At 36.3% G+C, this 21,146-nt stretch overlaps 1 protein-coding gene across 4 annotated transcripts in view; it reads left to right on the forward strand.

Annotated features, from left to right (window-relative positions):
- LOC126354709 (cholinephosphotransferase 1) overlaps nucleotides 1–21,146 on the forward strand; it is a 180,342-nt gene that overhangs the window by 53,596 nt on the left and 105,600 nt on the right. For 3 of the 4 annotated variants that reach the window (XR_007565376.1, XM_050004550.1, XM_050004553.1), the window contains one exon: nucleotides 15,609–15,767. Coding sequence is in view for 3 of the 4 variants with exons in the window: in XM_050004550.1 (XP_049860507.1) it covers nucleotides 15,609–15,767 (159 nt within the window). In the remaining variant the exon portion in view is untranslated. Of the gene's footprint in view, nucleotides 1–10; nucleotides 143–15,608; nucleotides 15,768–21,146 lie in introns of all 4 variants that reach the window. The other variant, XM_050004551.1, reaches the window with a different exon arrangement.

Genomic DNA, 21,146 nt, shown 5'->3' on the forward strand with positions numbered 1-21,146 from the left:
CTTTCATTAGATTCCTTGGACAGGGGGAAGAGTGTGTCACTTTGTAAGTGCTGCATTTTTTTGTGGCTACTTGCATCTTTTCACACAGTTCTTCCTTGTCTTTCAAAAGGGGGGAGTTGGAAAAAACGGCTCAACAGTTGCTGTAAGTTCAGCAAATATTTATTGGTTGCTTGTATTGAGAACACTTCCATGTTGTCTGCAGCTTGTGTTCCTCCTGTCTCTCACTTTTTTCCTTTGTTCATGTCTTATTACAGAAAATAACCATTGTTATGATTATATTATGTTTGGGTTGGTGCACACAACTGTGTGATTCTTATATGGTGCTCATTGTGCCTACACACCTTACTCAAATAATGTGGATTAAACAGTAGTTGAAAAAATAGATAACCTTTAATATAAAGTGACAAGTTATGTACAGCCACCTAAGAATGATTAAAAGAAAGTGCACATGTAACCTCTGTCATTATTTACATTTAATGTAGGGCTTTACATCATTATAATACCGTGGAATAATAATGTTAAGTGGTTTGACATAAAAAAATTTAATGGTTTTAGGAAAGTGCAGTTGAGTTAAGGAAATGTTATATGAGAATTAGAAAGATTAATACATTTGATTCATTCAACCTTATGGCCTAATAGATGAATGAAAATGGTTATTAGAAAAGGATCTCTTCATTGCAAAGTCGTTGGGATGTTGTTACAAAACAAAACTTCCAGATATTAAGTTGAACACCATTCTAGGGAAGAGCTGACTAATGTTTTATAGTTGGAAATCAACAAATTAAAAATATTTGACAGTTGTTTATGTGGTAATATAACCACCTGTAACTACACTACTACATTATATTACATTCAATGCTATTTATTGATAAATAGCTGTAAAAGCTGAAGGTGCAGAGCTTCTGTGTGAAGCATGTATAATCACTAAACCCTTTTTGCTGCTTATAAGTGTCTGTGGTCATTATCTAAATATAGAGAAAGTTAGAAAGTACTGTGTGGATTGTGGAAAAATAATAGTGCACGTCTTAAATTTCTTTCTCCAAATTGGAGACCTTACAGTTTCCATTTTGTATGTTGACAAATATTAGTAGTGATGAAAAAGAAGAAGATAATTATAACTGTGTTGTGGAGACGAGAGTTGTCAGGGCACATTATTCTGAAGCAGCCGTCTAATTACAGGGCCAGACAACAAAGATTAATAGAAGTAACACTGTTGAAGACAGGTTAAAAATGTTGTCAAACTGGCTTATAATAACATTCATAAAATCTAATCAGTATGAAATATTCAAGTGTTTTGAAGAGATTAAAGGAAGACAGCGAAGTGAGATGAACAGTGACAATATTGGGACGAAATGTGAAAGAGGGAAGGAGGCAATAGTGAAGATTGTTACCAAAGCACCTATTGTATTGAACTGTGGACCTAGGAACGATGAAGAGGCTTCGTACCTGCCGTAGCCCTCAGTGGATCACAACCCCACAACAGGCTACAGCAGTCCATTCACCCCACCGCCACCCCACAGTGAACTCAGGGTTATTGTACGGTTTGGCCCCCAGTGGATCCCCTCCCCTGGGTGCATCTGACACCAGATGAGTGTAACCCCAATGTTTGTGTGGTAGAGTAATTATCGTGTACGTGTACATGGAGAAAGTGTTTGCGCAGCAATCACCGACATAGTGTATCTGAGGTGGAACAAGGGGAATCAGCCTGCAGTCGCCGAGGTAGATGGAAAACCACCTTAAAAACTGTCCACAGACTGGCCGGCACACAGGACCTTGACACTGATCTGCTGGGTGGATTTGTGCCAGTGCCGGCATGCCTTCCTGCCCACAAAGTAGTACTTTCGATCGCACGGCTTATCGGTTGGGCTAAAGCACCTATGCAAATTAGTGTTAAACTCAGTTTGAGAGCCAAACTCATTTATAGAACAAAATTAAAATTTCACCATAGAACTCAAAATTTGTGTGTCACAGTGCTCAACAGGCAAAGGAGTTGTGAAGTCTTTGATGTTACATTTTTAACACTGATTTACAATAAATTTTGTTTTGCCAGTGGATAATTCATTCTTATAGAAGATCTGGGGAGGTTGCTTAAGTAGGTACCAGTCATTGTATACACACAGGCCCATCAGTTAAACTCTAAAGTTAATGCTGTCTAACAGCTGCTGGTTATGCTAGGCTTGGCAGTAGTAAATTTACATATTTACTTTTGGCATGTTTTGCATTGGTGACTATGTGCACTAGCATGAACCACATGAAACTAAAACAAAAAGAAACTTCATATCATCATGTAACTTTACATCAATTCATTCTAAGCAGGTAGTAACTAGTTATTTGTGATGTTTTACATGTCATCTTACCTGTACCGAACAAGTGAATGTCATTTGTCGCCATTTCATGTTTCATATTGCATTATTGTTAATTATAAAAACGTTTGCTGCTTAATGGTTTTGATCCATTTCAATAATCTTGTTTATTTCATTCTTCATTTCCTAGACTGCAACAGGTTGCAGGATGAAGCAGATTTTACTTTTCCCAAAATTATGTTTACTTGCAACGTTTCTGTTAATGCAAAATGATTTCAGTTTATCAATACCTTAATTATTTTGTGATTGTTGATTCTTGGAACTCTTATTCGACATAGTTCTGATGCAGCTTGATGTTAGCTCCACTGGTCTGATTTGCCTCTCATTAATGGTCTGTTAAGTATTTGCTGCATTGAGGAGCTGTCTGATAAATGTGATGAATAATTTTGATTGCAATACAGCTTCCTTGGATAAATATGGAACTTTGGTTGGTTCCAATGTCTGTGGCAGTTCTCATGGCTGCAGCATTATCTCATTCTCGAGTGGTAACCATAATAACATATGGTTGTGGAACGAGTGACTGTACTGTAGCCGTAAGTTGGTTTGTCAAGCTTTTTACAATAGTTTTCTTCTTGCTGTAACAAATTAAAAACCTGCATTGAATATTGATGTCAGTGCTTTGGCTGTGCTGATAATTTCTGTTCTGTATTTCATTTCTCAGAATATTGTGCCTAATAATAATATGCTGTTCCATTAGCTGCAGTGTCCCAGCAGTGTATGAAATGCAGGGTGGCCCCACCAACTCTGCAGTTTTATCTATAATCAAAGCTGATAAGCTGATAACACATTGAGACACATCTTCACAAATACAACAGTTTGCAGCAAGTATGTAAATGCATGGCTGTAACAAGGATTTGGTCAGAAACTTGTATTTCAGTACTCTCCTCTGCGCTAGTGTCATCGGTCTTTTTACTCTCACTAGTTTTATGTAACAATTTTCTGTAAATGGCTTGTTACTGGCTACACACAATGGCTGTAGCTTCACTGATATGGAAACATTTCAAAATTATCTTATGCATGTGTATAGTGCCCACTTACTGTTTCCATTCCAAATCTGTGAAATTGTATTGTTTTCAGTATGCAGTTTTTCCTCTTACTATATTGAATGTTGGTGTTTGTGCTACCACAGGCCAGAGTGGTAGAGGTGGAATTTTCATTGATGTTGTAATTGTTACCCTTTTTTGACTTGTGAATTTTTGTAGTTCCTGTTGCCACAGTGTAGGATCATCACAGTGAATTAAGAGTTCTGTTTTTTCTCGGAGTCTCAGTATTACTCCTTTTCATACTCGTACTCCCCAGTAGTTGTAGTGATATAAAGAACAACTTTTTCTAGAGATAAAATAAGTACCAAACCTGTGACCTATTTGCCACATTGTTGCTAAGCATCAGTAATAGAATAAAGTGTCCTTTAGTCTTACTCAGGTCTACAGCATAGCTGTATTTTATTTCTATAGCCATTGCTTCTCTTTGGCTACCTTAAGGAACTGGCCATACTTCCATCGAAATGTCACACCTAATTAATAAATTTTCAAGTATTTGTTGCATGAAATTAAGGTAATATGGTTATATTTAAGGACAGGGAAAAATCATTTTATTTTATGCCAAATTTTGTGTTATTTTTTTGGCCAAATTCAGTTTTACTTTTTGCCAATTTCACATCTATTTTTGATGCCATGTCATAGTTTATTACATGGGAAATGGAATGTGATTTTAAGATTACACGTGAACGTCTGTCTTGAGAAAAAAGAAGACAAAATGCAATTTCAGTGTTCAATAATTATTAGTTATGAATATTAGTGAACTGTAGTCCTCAGATTTATAATATTTTTACACGTGAAAATGACAAATTCCATGTTTTTTCATAGAAATTGCAGATTTTGCGTTATTACACTAAAAATGTCAATTTCATGTTGTTTTTAGTGTTCTCGTTTTCACGAAATTTTCTTGTCTCTGTATTATGTCTTGTTCGGTCTTACCTCCTACTTCAAATTTATTTTACTTGTTTTCATTATAGATTGAGTGGTCTTCTTACTAATGAAATTTATCTAATACTGTTCTTTCTTCTGTATTGTTACATTAGACCAAAGAACATTCAATTAACTAAATATTTATTTTCTTTGATTAAATTTGGTATCGTAATCAAATCATTGTCATACATGCAAGAGAAGATTGAAATTCTGCCTTTTCTGATTTAGAATCAGTGCAGAATTCCAGAATGTTTTAAACCCTTGCTTCTTTTGCCGTGTTCCATTGTTGAACTTATTACTCAACCAGACTTAAAATGATTTCTGTCATGGCACTGTTCGGTTTTTGCCCCATAAGCCTGTCATTTCAGTATGACTGAATATACACACGACAGATGTATAACAGTGTTTTGTTATGCTATATTAACATGGTTAATAGATACAGCAGCAAAAACATAGTATTATTCGTAAAATATTCCTAACTGGATTCCTCCACAGACCTGAGATTTTTCCATATGTCCTATGTGCATACTAGTCCACCAGTACAGGTTGCTTCATGTGGCCATCCTGAATCAACAGTACTTCCTCCCAGATTTTCCTTTGTCATGCTTCTTGCTACACTTCTTTTAATTGTGTCCTTATTAAATTTTCCTTTGATTGGCCTTTTTTGTTTTGTCTGTGCTGCTTGTCACGTTTCATAGCTCCCATCTGCTTATGCTCATTCTCTACCTCAAGAAAGCATAGAATGCAAATGTTAAATACAAACTGTTCCTGCTGGATATTTTGGATTGCTTAATTATTGACTCTTTTAGTTGCTGAAGGCAGTACTATGTGAGCACTATTAAGAGGTCTATTAAAAAATTCTGGAGCTTTACTGTCAACACTTTTCTATGCATACCTTTTACTCATTGTGCATGGTCTCCTTTGAAATACTTTCTTCCACAATTGATACACCACTCCCATTACAGTTTCCACATAGGAAAGCAGCCTTGGTACTCTTCTTGCTAGATTGCAGGAAGCACAGTCTTCAGTTTTTTTGTCTCATCTGTCACAGAAAATCTTTGTCCTTTCAACGGGGTTTTCAACTTTGGAAATAAAGGAAGTCTTTAGGGACCAGGTCTGGAGATTACAGAGGGTAAGACAGCACAGTGATTTTGTTTTTTGTGCTATAGTCACATGCCAACAGGAATGAATATGTTGGTGTGTTATTGTGCTGCAAGAGCCATGAATTGTCTCGCTGTGTTTCAGCCCGTTCCCTTCTCACAGGCATCACAGCATGACCTGATAGTACCGTTGATTAATGACTTGTCCCTATGGCATAAATTCATCCTGAACTAATCCTCCAAAGTCAGAGAAAACTATCTGCATGGCTTTGACATTTGACCTGACCTGAAGAACCTTTTTTGGTCTTGGAGAACCTTTCCCAACGTATTGTGAAGATCGAACCTCAGTCTCGTCATCAGTTATGAGTCTGGGAACATCTCGTTCTCATTTGCATGATCGAAAGCTCTTCGCAGATTGCAAGGCAAAGGTCTTTCTGGTCTTTATTCAGGAGCTGTGGGACAAACTTGGCGGCAACACAACGTATTCTTTGAACAGTGAAGTCTTCTATTGGCACACACAAGTTTATTGACATTCGTGACATGAGCTTCATTGGTAGGCATCGAAGAGCGTCCTGAACGAAGGTCATCTTTAACTTCAATCTGGCCATTTTTAAACCATGTGGACCATTTGTAATATCAGTACGGCTTAAGCACTCATCACTTTAAGCTTCCTGCATCATTTGGTGTTTCACTGTAAAGGTTTTCTTGAGTTTCATGCCAAATTCAAAGCAGACACATTGCTCCTCTCACTCTGCCATCTCGAAATTCACATAAACTGTGAGACACAATGTTCTACTCAATACAGCACTGAATAACTAATAGACATACAACAATGAAGCTTCTGGCAGTTACACATTAAACACAGATGTGTGGAGGGAAGCAAACCGCATGTCACTCCAGTGCATCATTGGCATGTAGTTATGAATGTTCCAGAATTTTTTGAACAGACCTCATAAACATGACAACATGATCTGTGATTTTATAGCCAGATTGCTGCATGATTATGTGAACCATCAAGCTATGAATCGGAAAGAAAAAAATTTTAGCGAGGTGGCTCACTGGTAAGACACTGGGCTTTTATTTAGGAGGATGACTGTTCAGATCCCTGTCTGTCCACCCAAATTTAGGTTTTCTGTGATTCTCTTGAAGCACTTAAAGTGAACACTTAAATAGTTCCATTGCAAGTGCTCAGTCAGTTGTCTTTCTGACTTCCCTCAGTCCAAGCTTGTGCTCTGTTTATAACGACTGTAACACTGATATAATGTTAAACTTGGAATCTTCCTACTTATCTACCTACCTACCTTCATTCTGAAAAGTATGACATGTCAAAAATATATTCTCATTTTCTTCTGATAAAAATGAAAGTGAATCTAGTTGCAATATCATGCTTCCCTGCCACTGTAACTATGCTGGAAACTTGAGAACTTTATATTAGTTCAGTTTGAAGCCAGTGTGATTATATCCCCGTTAAGTAGGTATTTCAGTCCTGGGAGTTAACTGTTTACAATGTTGACAGAATCAGTACTAGGTTTAGCTAAAAGAGATTACTCCCTACTCAGATAAGGCCTTCTTATGACACCCGAGTAGCTGGAACAGCTAATTTTGTTTAATAGAGGGATTATTGTGTTAGAAGTTTTGCTATTGTGTTACTTGCTTTGTTGTAGCAAACACACAGTCTGTATTGATAGACTATATTACTTCAGATATTGGGAGAATTGAAGTGGGGTAGCTTGACACTCCATGCTATGTCACAAAGTATCTTGCAACAATATTGAAAGTGTAGATTCCTAGTCACCTCGCAGAGAAGGCATTGACTCACAGAAAGGTACAATAAAAAAGAATGCTAGAAATGTTCAAATCTTCAGCTTTAGACCACAACTGTCATCAACTCTCTCTCTCTCTGTGTGTGTGTGTGTGTGTGTGTGTGTGTGTGTGTGTGTGTGTGTGTGTGTGTGTGTGTGTAATCCTAAAGTAAAGCTGAACATTTCTAGCATTATTTTTCATTGTACCTGTCTGTGACTTGACACCTGTGTGTGGCGAGTAGCAATCTTTCCTTTCAGTACTGTTACCCCCATTGTTTGACAAAATAATTGCACTTAATTAAATTCTTCCCTAGTAGTTAGAGTGCTGTCTTTTGATATTTATGTCTCAAAGACAGTAGTTAGGTATCATTATAAAGATGAAATAGCAGTGAATTTTACCTATATTTTGATGCTGCATGAAATAGAACATGAGTACAGAAATTATGTTTAAAAAAATGTTGGTATTTGTTATATTTAATGCCATACAACATTTTCTTTTCACAAAATTGTGGCTTCCATCTTTCAGTATTTTTGCAAATGAATTTATCGTCTTTGGAAAAAGAAACTTTTACCTCTATAACCTAGGGTAATTTGTCTTCTGAAAGTAATAACACAAGATAATTAATGCTGCATTACTGTATAATGTTCCTACAAGTCAGAATTGCAAATGATAGAATATGTGAGGTTCTGCTGGAAGTTAGTATGTGAATTTAGTTAAATTTATTCCAGTAAGCTAAGTTTAATGTTGAAATACCTCTTAATCTAGAGGAGATGAAATTTTGTAAGTTAGTGGGGTTTCTGTGAAATGACTGAAGTCAATACAATGCAGCTACATTTTGTTCCTCTCATGGAGTGATGCTGTGACGTGAGATTTTTGGGCCCTTAAATGTTTTGTTATTAATAGACATTGTCACAACAGTAACTTGTAGGTTAGGGATATATTGTACTAATAATATTCAGTCTTGAGTACTTTTCTTTTATAATTATTGTCCAGTGACTTTAAGAGCTACAACGTCATTCTTCAAGGACTTTATAGACATAACGGTTGTTGTGGTTGTTTCAGTTTTTTCCTAACAGAACAGAATGATACAGCTACTAGCTTTGCAAGAAAAACTGTCACAAGTGAGATTAATAAGGCAAATTAAGTATTTTAAGATATTACCTGTTTTTGACTGCATAAAGTATATCATGTGCATTACTGAAAAACTTCCGCATATGCACTTTCATTTCAGCAATAGTGATATGCCTCTACATCCTTACATTTGTCGTCTAGCCGTTCTTGCTTAGCCATTTTGCACTTCCTGTTGATCTCGTTTTTGAGACGTTTGTATTCGTTTTTGCCTGCTTCATTTGCTGCAGTTTTATATTTATTCCTTTAAGCAATTAAATTCAGTTTCTCTTCTGTTACCCAAGGATTTCTACTAGCCAAAATCTTTGTACCTGATCCTCTGCTGCCTTCACTATATCATCTCTGAAAGCTATCCATTCTTCTTCTACTATACCCCCCTCCCCAATTATTATTGTCAATCGTTCTCTGATGCTCTGTCTGAAACACTGTACAACCTCTGGTTCTTTCACTTTATCCAGTTCCCATCTCCTTAAATCCCTATCTATTGCAGTTTCTTCAGATTTAGTCTACTGTTCAGAACCAATAAATCACGTATGTAACAGCTAGGATGGTTTGAGCTAGTGATCTTGTTGCTTACGTTTGTCAAGTTTGTTGTAACCATGAGGAAGAACTTGAGCTATTTTATTGTTTGTGTAATAGCTTATTTTAATGCCAAATCTTTTGAAAAGTTTAGCAGTTCTGTAAGAAGTTCTTAAATATTTTGTGGTTTATTGTCTTTTGGTAACAGGTGTGTTGGTTCATTCCTGTTTATTTTGTTTTCTATGTTATTATGGAGGGGATGTAAAAGTGAAACAAAGACTGTGTTTTATTGACAAAACACTTAAACAATGCAGCAGTTCTAGTAGCGAGACTGCCTACTCTACGCTTGCCCATATCTTTTGTTGCACGATAGGGTACCTATATAAGATAGGATTGAAGGAGGGTGTTGAAAAAGTCCAAAGAATGGAAGCTCATTTAGTATTATTATGAAGTAGGGGATTGTGTGTCATGTGGATGCAATAGGCAAATTGGGATGACAATCATTAAAATGAAGACACTTTTTGCTGAGGCAGGATCTTCTCATGAATTTTCAATCTCAAACTTTCTCCTACAAGTGTGAAAATATTTTGTTGGTGCCCACTTACATAGGGAGAAATGATCATCATAATAAAAATAGGAATCGGAGCTCACATGGAAAGATTTTAAGTGTTCGTTTTTCCTGCATGGGAATGGTAGAGAAGTTAGTTGAAAGTTGTTCAACAAACCCTCTGCCAGGCTCTTTAATTGTGAATTGCAGAGTAATCATGACGATGTAGATGATAGCAGATGCTACTTATCCATTATTAGCAGCATTTTGTTTGATCATTATCACCAAGATCATGTTGAGCCATTGGGAAGCTCACTGCCCTGTGCTGCTAGTTTTTGTGTAGTGAGACGGAGGAAGTTGTAGATAGTTAAATAGTTCTAGGTGTAGGTGTTTTCTTTCTGTGTATGATTTAAGTGTGTGTGTGTGTGTGTGTGTGTGTGTGTGTGTGTGTGTGTGTGAGAGAGAGAGAGAGAGAGAGAGAGAGAGAGAGAGAGAGAGAGAGAGAGAGACAACTACTTCAACTATGCATGTGTACACATAAGATCAAATACGAACATGACTAATGATAAAGTGACAAAGAAATAGAAGAAATCCATCTCAAAAATCTGTTAACTTGAAACACAGAAGAAGAAAGAAAAAAAAAAAATCCTTCAACAGTGCTCGCAAAACCACCCACATTCAAGTTTGTCTCCAGCCATCAACACAACAGTCATTGACTTTTAGAAGGATGAAATCTGTTTTAGAAAGGCCTCAATCGTAATATAATGCACAAGTTAGACCAAAAAACAAGCTGCAAAATTTGGCATAAACACTCCACAAAATGGACAATAGTGACTGACAAGGCCAACTTAGCTCTGACAAAAGCACTGGAAGAAGACCAAAGGCAACAGTGTGTGACATTTATGGAGCAATACCAGTCAAAAATTGAAAGAAAATAAGGTCATAGCTGTTAACGCTGATAAAGGCTATGTTGCTGTTATAATGAAGGTAGGTGATTATGTACAGAAAACACAAGCATTTTTTTCCTAAAAAAAATCATTAGATAAATTAAGAAAGATTCCTCACAAAAATAGGGCAAAGAATCAGTGAAGAGCAGTAGTTTCCTATTCACTGTGCAAGAATCTGTGGACATAATCTTGCTGAATCCACAAGTACGAGTTTTAAGAGCCCAAATGGTACTGCATAAAGATGATTTCTCTATTAGATTAGTTGTAAATTATAGAAAGAGCCCGGTATTCCAGTTATCAGGAACCTGTTAAATATCCTAAAGAAGGCATACATACACTAGTGAAAGCAGCAGCCAACAGAGAGTTTACTCAGCCATTTGAGGACTTGCAGGTACCCAGTAGAGCTACATTATCACCCTTTGCTATTGTAAATTTGTACGTCAGTGTCCAAGTTAAGCCAAATTAGAAATCATTAACAAAAATTTCAATAATTTAAGCCTCAAGTAAAGAGTTTACGGACCTCATAAAACTTGTGTTGAAACATAATTGAAGACGGGAAGTGGGAAATGCAGGAATTCTCAAAAATTTGTATTTTTGTTTCTTTCCCCCCGCCTCAAAATAGCTTCACTGTATGTAACAGTAAGTTCCTTTGTTCATAACATGAGGAATGCTGAACCTGGTCATCATGTCTGGTTGCAGTAGTACACATTATAACCCGTTTCTCACTTCCATTGTCTACAAGCAAAAGCAGTAGTATTTTTACTTCATTTATTTTTGAGATGAATCTTTTATGTCCAGTGCTCAATGACAGAAAGAAAAGACAAGATTAAAAACATAAAGAAGAATTCTCAGCTTAGAATTAAAGGAAAGATGCATCAAAGAAAGAAGGGGACTCCTCTTCCTCAGAAATAGCCATCACTGTGTGATATAAGATGAAATCATAAGAATTTAACAGCATATTGTGCAGCAAATAAAATGTTTTATAATTTTGGGGACACAACTGCATGACCTTACTGTCGTAAGAAATGTTCCTCGCATTCCATTGGCCAACAAACTAAGTGCAGCAGAAAGGAAGACCTATTAGACATGGTTGATATTCTTGAAATGAAACATAGAATTTTGTTTTTTGTTGTGTCATTCACATCAATACTATATTCTTCGTTAGTACTCAGAAATAAGTGAGGTGATGCTGTGTACATTCCACGGAAGCGAAGCATCACACTTATATCTTTACCTAAATTACTGTTTTTAAATGTTTTTTTAGCTCTAGGCTTACTAATTTCCAGAGCGTCTTTTCTGTTAGATGTTATAAATGATGTGAAACGATCAAAATTTGCATTCTCTTAAATAAAATGATCTCATAAATCCTCCAACAATCCAATAGGCGGAAATAGCACCCAGAGAGATGAAAAATTATAAGGCTTGCGGAGAAGACCAAGTTTTTGCAGAAATGTGGAAATATGCCAGTGATACAGTTGAAACATCCTTACAAACAGTCCTAACAAAAATCTGGATAACAGAAAAGTTTCCCGAACATTTGACCACAGCCATAATCCACACACTCCACAAAAAAGAGATCAAAGCAACCCAGATGATTACAGATGTATCTCTCTCTTAGACTGCAGATACAAAATTTTCTCCAGAATCCTAGAATAAGAGGATCAAAGAGCAGCTAGAGGAAGAGTTGGGTGAACACCAAGGAGGCTTCAGACCTTGGAGAAACTGTGCAGAACAGATCATCACTTTAAAATTAGCCATAGTATATTACAAGAAACTAAATAAACTTTTGTAATAACCTTCGTGGACTTTAAAAAAACATATGACTGTATCTGTAAACCTTCAATGTTAAAAATCTTAAGAAATTTTGAGCTGCATACAAATTAATCATATTGATACAATTCACCTTAACCAACACTATATCAAAAGTCAAGTTCAGGGGGGAACTCTCTGAGCCATTCACAATAAAAACAAGTTTAAGACAAGGAAATTGCTTAGCACCTCTGCTGTCCAACTGTGCTTTGGCACCTCTGCTGTCCAACTGTGCTTTAGAATACATAATGAGTGAATGGCACAAGACTAACCCAAAGAGCATCCAAATTGGAAGACCCAAAGACAACATGAGTTTGAATTGTCTAGGATTTGCTGATGACCTTGCTCTCTTGTCCAACAGTATTCAGGAAACCAAACACGTTATCTCACTACAGGAAATAGCATAGAAAATTGACCTTGCAGTATCCTTTGGAAATACAGTCATCATGTTAACTGACCCACCACTCATAAACAAAATTGCCATAGGAAACCAAGAAATCAATATTGTAGATAAATTTAAATATCTGGGAGAAATCATAACATATAACCTCAGTGAAAAGCCAACACGGCGTTACAGAATAAACAAATTTACTAGAGCACAATATATCACCAAGAACACCTACAACAACAAAAAACTGTCAATAGCAACAAAATTAAAACACTCACTCAACCAGAAATAATATACGCAAGTGAAACCATCTTCAAAACAATTGATACTGCACAAATAGACAAAATACTCAAAATAGAGAGAAGATTCACCAGAACTTGCATCAACAAATCGTACCAGAAAGATTGACACTGGAGAGTAGCTACAAATAAAACAGTCTACAAGGAAATAGAATCGGTAATGAGTACAATCAGGAAGAAATGAATTTCATTTTTCAGACATCTAATCAGAACAGCAGGAACAGGATCATCAGGAAAATAATAGAACAATTGTTGAATAGTAAGCGCAACATTAAGTGGATTACAGAAATCAAGGAAGATATGGATGAGCTTCAGATTACATTGGGAGACCTAAGAAACAAAACTGACAAAATCAGGAAACTCACAGACAAACAAACCAGACTGCAAACGAGATTCAACAATCAGACAATAGGAAGGGTGATTTCCGATGAAGAAAGAAGGATGAGATCCAAGAGAATGAAGTAGTACTGGGCTGACAGGAAACTCAAAAATGCTTTGTATAAAGTTTGCTAGAGTGGTCCAGTGAAGGCCATAAAATGTAAACAATAATAATAATAATAAAATGATTTGTAATGTAAATCTGCCGTGGTTTTTCTGTCGTATTACATTTTGACATATAACCATTTCAGCATGTGCCACTTCCAGTCTACAGTTATTTTTAGTTTAACAAAAAACTTTATGTACAACCACATTTTGTAGCTGCGGGGGTCAAGTCTCCCTGGTTTCTTCGCTGTCATTTATATTTATCATTTAGAAAACGTGACTCTTTGTTCAAACCATGTATTAGCAGAATAATTTATTTTTGATATGTAGATGACATTATTGTACTTTCCCAGGGCAATAAAAATGAAGTAGAATAATTGTGTAAACCTTTCTGTCAGCTCCAGGGATGGTACATTATGAACACAAATGAAATTAAATTTTATTAATTGTTGTTCATTTTCATTAACTTACTTTTAGAATGATGCGTAAATGGGGTTCAGAACTTGAAAACATCTTTTAGTATGGTCTTCAAAAACACGTTTTTCCACTTACAGAGACATTTAAGTTTGTTTAGCCATGGTAAACAGTATCTCTTTAAATGAGTAGTAAAAGTTGTTATAGAACCCTCGAAACATTTGAGTTAAAATTCAAATAGTGTACATAATATTGTTTCTCAGAAAATTAATCATGCTCTTTGGAATCAAATTCATACTTCGAACATATAGCTGTCTCCTCCCTATGTTTACTGCATGTGTATCTCTTACATTTTTGCAGATTATTATTGTTTTGTCCACTTTGTTATACTTTTCTGTTTTGACCGGCTTTCACTAGTATACAAATAACATCTACCTGTAGCTCCATGACTTTCCATAGCACAAGTTCAGCTTGATTTTCTGTCCAAGAATACTCCTTTCATAGTTAAAACAAATGTAGCTATGCACACACACACACACATTTGATGTCTAGATGCTTTATATTACCACAGTGTTGTTATTAATTGAATAAGACATTCGTTGTGCAAAGTTGCATCTACAACTTGGAGAACGTAATGGCCACCTCGATTAGACAAATTTTTTGATTAATTTTAACTAAAAAATTTAAAACATATATAGAATCACATAGAACAATTAATTAAAAACAAAAATGTTTCATTTTAGAATGTAAAGAATGTGATTAGATTATAGTATGTACAGAATGTGGGTATAAAGTTGGTATTGCCAGGGTTAATTCCACTTTTGACTGTTTTCTTGTAAAACTAAACAACTTTGTTGTTCTGATCATGTTAGGTGAAAAATTAAAGCAGATGTAACACTCATTATCTGTATGCAGTCCTTGAAAATGGAGTTGTAATTCCGAAATGCATTAACAATAAGTATAAAATAAAAATATTTTGACAAAAGGCTGAATATTATTAACAAAATATATCCAACCAAACCAAACCAAATTTAATAGTGATTAGGACCATGCATGCTTGATGCTTTAGTTGTAAATGTGGTTGTGCATGATGTGCTTGGGACATACAAAGTATGTCTTCCCATTTTCAGCCAATACAGAAAATTCATTCAATTATAGACAGCATTGTAGAATTTAAGGTTTGTGACTTACTTTTTTTTTTCCAAAGTAACAGTAAGATATGACCAAACCCAGCTTTGGCTACAGCCACTAACAGAATATGCTTCTGCTTTTCGTGCAAGTTGGTGCTTATTTCTATACGCTTTTCACTGGTTAAGAAGTAGGAAGATTCATTTTGGTAACAATTAAAAGATAAGAAATATATTACATACTTGATTTTCTTTTTTTTAAATAGTATACTGGATTAAATGTTCCTTACATGAAAAAAATAAATTAATTTTTTGTTTAGCCAGTATAGTAATGATTACAGTCCATTTTTACAGTAATTGTGACATTAACAATGTAATGTTTTCAACACTTATGTACATGATACGTTGGTTCCCTTCACTTGCAGTAAGAAACTAAATCAAAATATAAGGGTACAAATAACATTTTTCTTAATTACTTGTACATATACCATTAAAAGCAAATAGAACAAGTAATGCAAATTTTCACTTGATAAAAAGATAAAATTTGTCTTCCAAATTTCACTTGCAAAATATTAATAAGTAGACATAATCTGTTCATTTTCCCATTATGTAGAGCATAGACTATCAGTTATAATTATGTAGTCTCAGAGTTTTTAACCTTTGCAGATTGTGTGATACGTACAGCTAATAATCTTAATTCTACTCTTTATGCAGGGCACAAGTGTACTATCACCAGTCATACCTTTTAGCCTTGTAATTCTACCTGCATATATCATATACAGGAAGAGTGCAGAAAATGTATATGAGCAACATCCAGCACTATATATACTTGCATTTGGTATGGTGGCAGCGAAAGTGACAAACAGATTAGTGGTAAGTTATTTAATTTTCTCTTTTTAACTTAATTATGTTCTGCATTTCTGAAAGTCTCTCTCTCTCTCTCTCTCTCTCTCTCTCTCTCTCTCTCTCTCTCTCTCTCTCTCTCTCTCTCTCTCTCTCTCAATTACCCAGGGGGTGGGGGACACTTCAACTTAACCCAACTTAGTAAAAGTACCAGACTAATAGAAAAATAATGAATTGATTGAATAATGGGTTTCCAAGCATGATTGCAGTTCCTTCAGATTACTCTGACATAAGCATTTCCATGGCTAGATGTATGTGATCGTTCCATCACTCTGGACATATGCTCCTTGCTACCTGACACTTGTGACTGATTACAATGTCTGGTTGTTGATTGTGTAGTTAAACAGTATTGAATTTTTTCATGTTTGTGTGCCTTTCCTACATTTATTTTTTTATAAAGGAGCAGTTTTTGTCCTGGGCATTTTAGAATTATTCTTCCTGCATTCGTAACTATTGCCTGATTGTGCAACCTCCCTATTTACAACTGGGTCATTTGTGAACAGCTTTGGAAAGTTAAAAATGTCTGCCTGATCAGGTGGGATAGTAGAATAGGCTTGACCCAATCATTTCTTGAGGTACAAAGGATTTATTTTCTTCCTGATATTGTGTCTCCATTAAGAATAATGTACCAGGTTCTTTTAATCTGGAAGTGTTTAGTCTAATTACACTTGTGTTATCATGCTCTGTTAATATGTATTTTTTTCACTGCAAAGTGATACAGAACTATACCAAAGGTTTCATGGAAGAAAAACAAAAGCAAAGGAAAAAAAAAAAAACCATGGACATGGGCTCTTAGCACAAAATCTGTTCCTTAATTCCACAACATGTGGTTAGGTATTCTCTGGGTAAGTGTCTTGAAGCAAAACTCAAAGGTCAAAGATTGAATCATCACTTGGTTTTAGGATTATGTATCACTTACTGATTCTTTCACTTCTGGCAATGATTTGCTAATATGAAAAATGCTAAGTTGCCCAGTGGTCAGAGACCACATTAAAGTGTAGGTCTCCTCATAACTGCCTGTGCAAGTCTGCTCAAAGGTTAGAGGAAGACGATGATATGCCATTTTCAGTAGGACCATGCCTAGTAAATCATTATGGTATTCAAACCAACTTTTGAGTTGAGGACACCTTTATTACCTAATACTACAAAAGAATTAATGCTACTGAGAGAGTTCCATAATTCTGCACATCTGTGCCATCACTCTGCTCATGAACTCCATGAAGACATAAATATTTTACAAATCACGTGATTCTCAGAGACCTACAATACTGCCGTTAGCTGGTGGGCTTCCTACCTTACTTTACTCATGCCTGTATTTATTTTCATTTCTGTACTGAGCTGAAGAAGTTTGTAAATAGGTGATTTTGCTCACTTGTACTTGCTCCAGCATGCCTGCTCTTAGGGACAGCATGCTGGAGTGTGACTTGCAGGGCAGGTAAACTTCTGTTGAGAGGGGCAGGGCAACCAGGGGTGGACCAAACTGCAAGTTCTGACACACTCATTGCTCTTTTTGTGACTGTAACTTTGCGTCTGTTATTATATGTGACATCTAAATTTCAGGTTTCTCTTCCATGATATCTCCTCTTTCCAGGCACTACAGCTCATGAAGGACTTGCGTCTTGTCAGTCAACTGTCACCTCCATTCATCTCTTAACTTCATCAGCATTCTCTATCTCCATACTTCTGATCTTCTCAGATGTGTGACTGCATCATCCAGCCATCACAATCTTGGTCTCTCACTGAGCAGCTACTCTCTGGCTTTGCAAATAGCACTTTCTTTGGTACTCGCAGTTTTTCCGTTCCCTGCACATGTCCCAACCACAGTAATCTTGATGCCTGTACATCTACATTATTAGTGGATTCTTCTGGATTTCATACAGTTCTGAATTGGTCGTAATTCTCCAAGCACCATTATTACATACTGCACCTATATCTTCCACATTACTTTGCATTCCCATGCATCCAAAGCACTTCTGACTCTTTGCGTTACTGCCCACATTTCATGACAATACATAACTACAGGTTTTACACTCATTTTATAAACTTTCATCTTCAACTGCCTTGAAATGATGCAGGACTGCAGCATTTTAAGGAAGCTGTAATAGTAGTTGTTACCTGCAGCTGTTCTCGCATTTATCTCTGTTAGTACCATATTGTCGTCCCTAACCATTCCACTCAAGTACTTAAACTGATTTACTCTTTCATACCTTTCAAACTGCTCAACACTTCTCCACCTTGTTTTGTTTCTGGTGTTCTGTTTTTTAATCCCCCCCCCCCCCCCCCCTCTCTCTCACACACACATGATGAGGCTAAGTGCAACCACTTCATGTTCCAGACCTACACAGTTTTACAGCAGATATTCTCTGTTCCTTCTGAATATGGCTGTGTCGTCCAATAAAGAATCTTCTTGGTTAAGTCTTTGAAAGAACAGGAAATTGTTGGAATGTTTTCCATTAGCTTTTATTTTGCAGTTGGCATTGCTTAGTCATTTTCACGAGTTTTTAGAATTATATTATAGTGTAGTACTGTATTGGAGCTGAATAGGTCGCTTTATAGTGCAGTACTGTATTGGAGCTGAATAGGTCGCTTCAAGAGAGACATACAGTTTTGTTGACATCTGCAACTCCCATAATGTTGGAGGGGCCTTTCCTATTGACACTGTCATATGCTGTATTTCGAAGTCCACATATAGTTTGATGTACCATTATTTAAATTTGTGACACTTTTCCATTAACAATATAAGGGGTAACATCTGATCTGTTCTCGCTCCTTTCTTCCTGAAATCACATTGGTATTCCACAACCATGGCTTCTGCATATGGTCATAATTTCTTTGTCCAGTAGCCTAGCAAGAATTGTGCAGGCAGCAATTGCCAATGCTATACCTATACGGCTATTGCAAATTGTTTTATCACCCTTCTTATGTATTGGTATAGTAATGGTTATTTTCTCTTTTTTATTTCTTTAAACATTATTATAATATCCTTTTCATTCTGCATTTCTCAGTGCCTTTCATTCTATTTGTCTCCATTTCTCTCGTTTCCCTCTGCAAGTAATTTTTGCTTAAATCTCATTTTGTCATAATTTTGTCTGGCAGCTCAAGTTCTTGCTGGAGCATTTTTTCCCTCGTGTTCCTTACACTGTTCCATTCCTCAGTAGCCTTTTCAGTCATTCTCATACCATTCACCTCGTATAACTCAGTTGCAGCTTGGATTCCAGCGTTTGTCATATTGTCTGTTCCGTTAATTTCCATTGCACTTCGAAAATAGCTTCCTCCTCAGTGACAGTCGATCTCCTCCCTTTATCCATTTCTCTTTGGAATTCGTCTTGTTCCCTCTATCTGGTGACAATTGTGTTCACATTACTTCCTATCCTTTTCTGTGTGGTTATAGATTGTTGTTGACATCCTCTTGTCTATACTTGACCAACACTATGCAGTTGTCTGAAGCAACATCTGCACCTCCTCTCACCATAACATCATTGAATAAGTGCATGATGTATCTGATTAATTGTATCCCCATACAGAGATTTCCATGGCTCTTTATTATGGATGTTCTTGTTTGGGCAAATGGTACTGTTTATGGTGAGTTTTCTGTTTACAGCAAAATCATCCAGCAACAATTAGTTGTCATTACACTCTTAATGGAGACTATTTTTCTGCATTTGGTCTAAACATGGTTTCCCTTCCATCCTTGGCATTGACTTTTCACTCTAGCATCATATGTACATCCAAGCTATTCATAAAAGGTCTGTAATTATACACATATGTGCTTTTCATTCTTCTTAAAGCTTATGAAGACGTGCATATTTTGCAAATCGCATGATTCTCAGAGACTAAAATAATGTTGGTAGAAGATGGGCATTTTCCCATTCAGACTGTATTTGCAGTCTACATTATTGATGCCTGTATGTACTTTCATTTCTCTACTGAGCTGAAGAGCTTTGCACATAGATTTTGCTCACTCAAACTACCCCAGGTGTCCCCACTCTTGGGCATGGTGTCTTCAAGTTTAAATATTTGGGGCAAGTAAACTTATGTTGAGCAGATCAACCTGCAGTGAACCAAACTGCAAGTTCTAGCACAATCTGTGCTCTCGTTGTGACCATAACTCTCCATTTGTTGTTCTGTGTGACACCTGAGTTTCAACTTTCTCTTCTGTGATATGGAGACAACAGTTTTTTCAGCACTCATATTATCTAGAGTTAACAGACAGTAATATAAAAGCTGTACAACACAAACAAATGCATGTGGCACTGAAATTTTTGTTTTGGAATGAGGGGCAATTTGCATTGGCTTTGTGTTAGAGAAAATTATGAACCACGCTATTTGTTACAATGACTTTTCAGATTTTGCACCTGCAGCTAAACAAGTGAAATAATCAGATAGCACTAACATTCCAGAAATACAGTTGCATCTCTGAATAGCTCCAAAAGCACCAAGACCCATATTGTAACTGTGAAGTTTTTGAGTGGTGCCCTTCTCAGCATGGATTTCTATGAAGTTATTGTACTGCCTAACTACAGACTCTATCATTGTAATAAAATTTTTCCACCCAGTCTCACTTTCTTGCTTTAAGCTTGCCTATAACGAATTCACATAATCAACTGTCTTCATGGTACGAACAGTGCCTGTGTCAACATAAATCATGGGAAAAACCTTTAAAGTATCATTTTTCAGATAATTATTGTGAAAAACTGTTTGCTGCTCCATCAGCAACTAGTCATTAGAAGTGGACCGCAAGCTCAGATTGGGGTGGGAAATCGTCTGTGCCCTGGCGTTTTCCTTGAGGGATTTATGGAAACCCTGATAAACTTAAATCAGGATAACTGGGTGGATTTGAAACAGTATCTCCATGAATGCAATTCCAGTGTCCCCACTGAGTTATCTCCCTTGGTATTTGACATTGTTGTGTGTTTGTATAAGTTCTCAGACCGCACCTTCCTCTTCGATTTCAGCATCCTAGTATTAACTGTAAGTTGTGATGTAGTTTTGCAGGCTTCAGTGTTACTTATGTTTCCTCAATGTTCACTTACGGCTTCCCTAGCATTCATTATCCCAGCATGTAGAACTAGCTTTACTTCTGATGCAAAAACGTTTCTGTTTTTAAATTGCTCCTGCAGCAGGTTTTGCTGACTTGCATAAGAAAATTAAATGCTTACAGCTATTCTTACGATCTTATTTATTGTGTGGCTACCAGTTATGGCACTTCAGTTCACCATCTTCAGGCCTTAGTTGATGCTGAAGGGGTTATCACAATCCATAGAGACGATGCATCAGTGGCTAGTGTAACTGGTTTACGCAGACTATCAGTAACTGTGATGTCATCACTCCAACCATCAACTGTCAACT

The sequence above is a fragment of the Schistocerca gregaria genome, chromosome 3 (assembly GCF_023897955.1).
Source record: "Schistocerca gregaria isolate iqSchGreg1 chromosome 3, iqSchGreg1.2, whole genome shotgun sequence".
NCBI classification, from domain to species: Eukaryota; Metazoa; Arthropoda; class Insecta; order Orthoptera; family Acrididae; genus Schistocerca; species Schistocerca gregaria.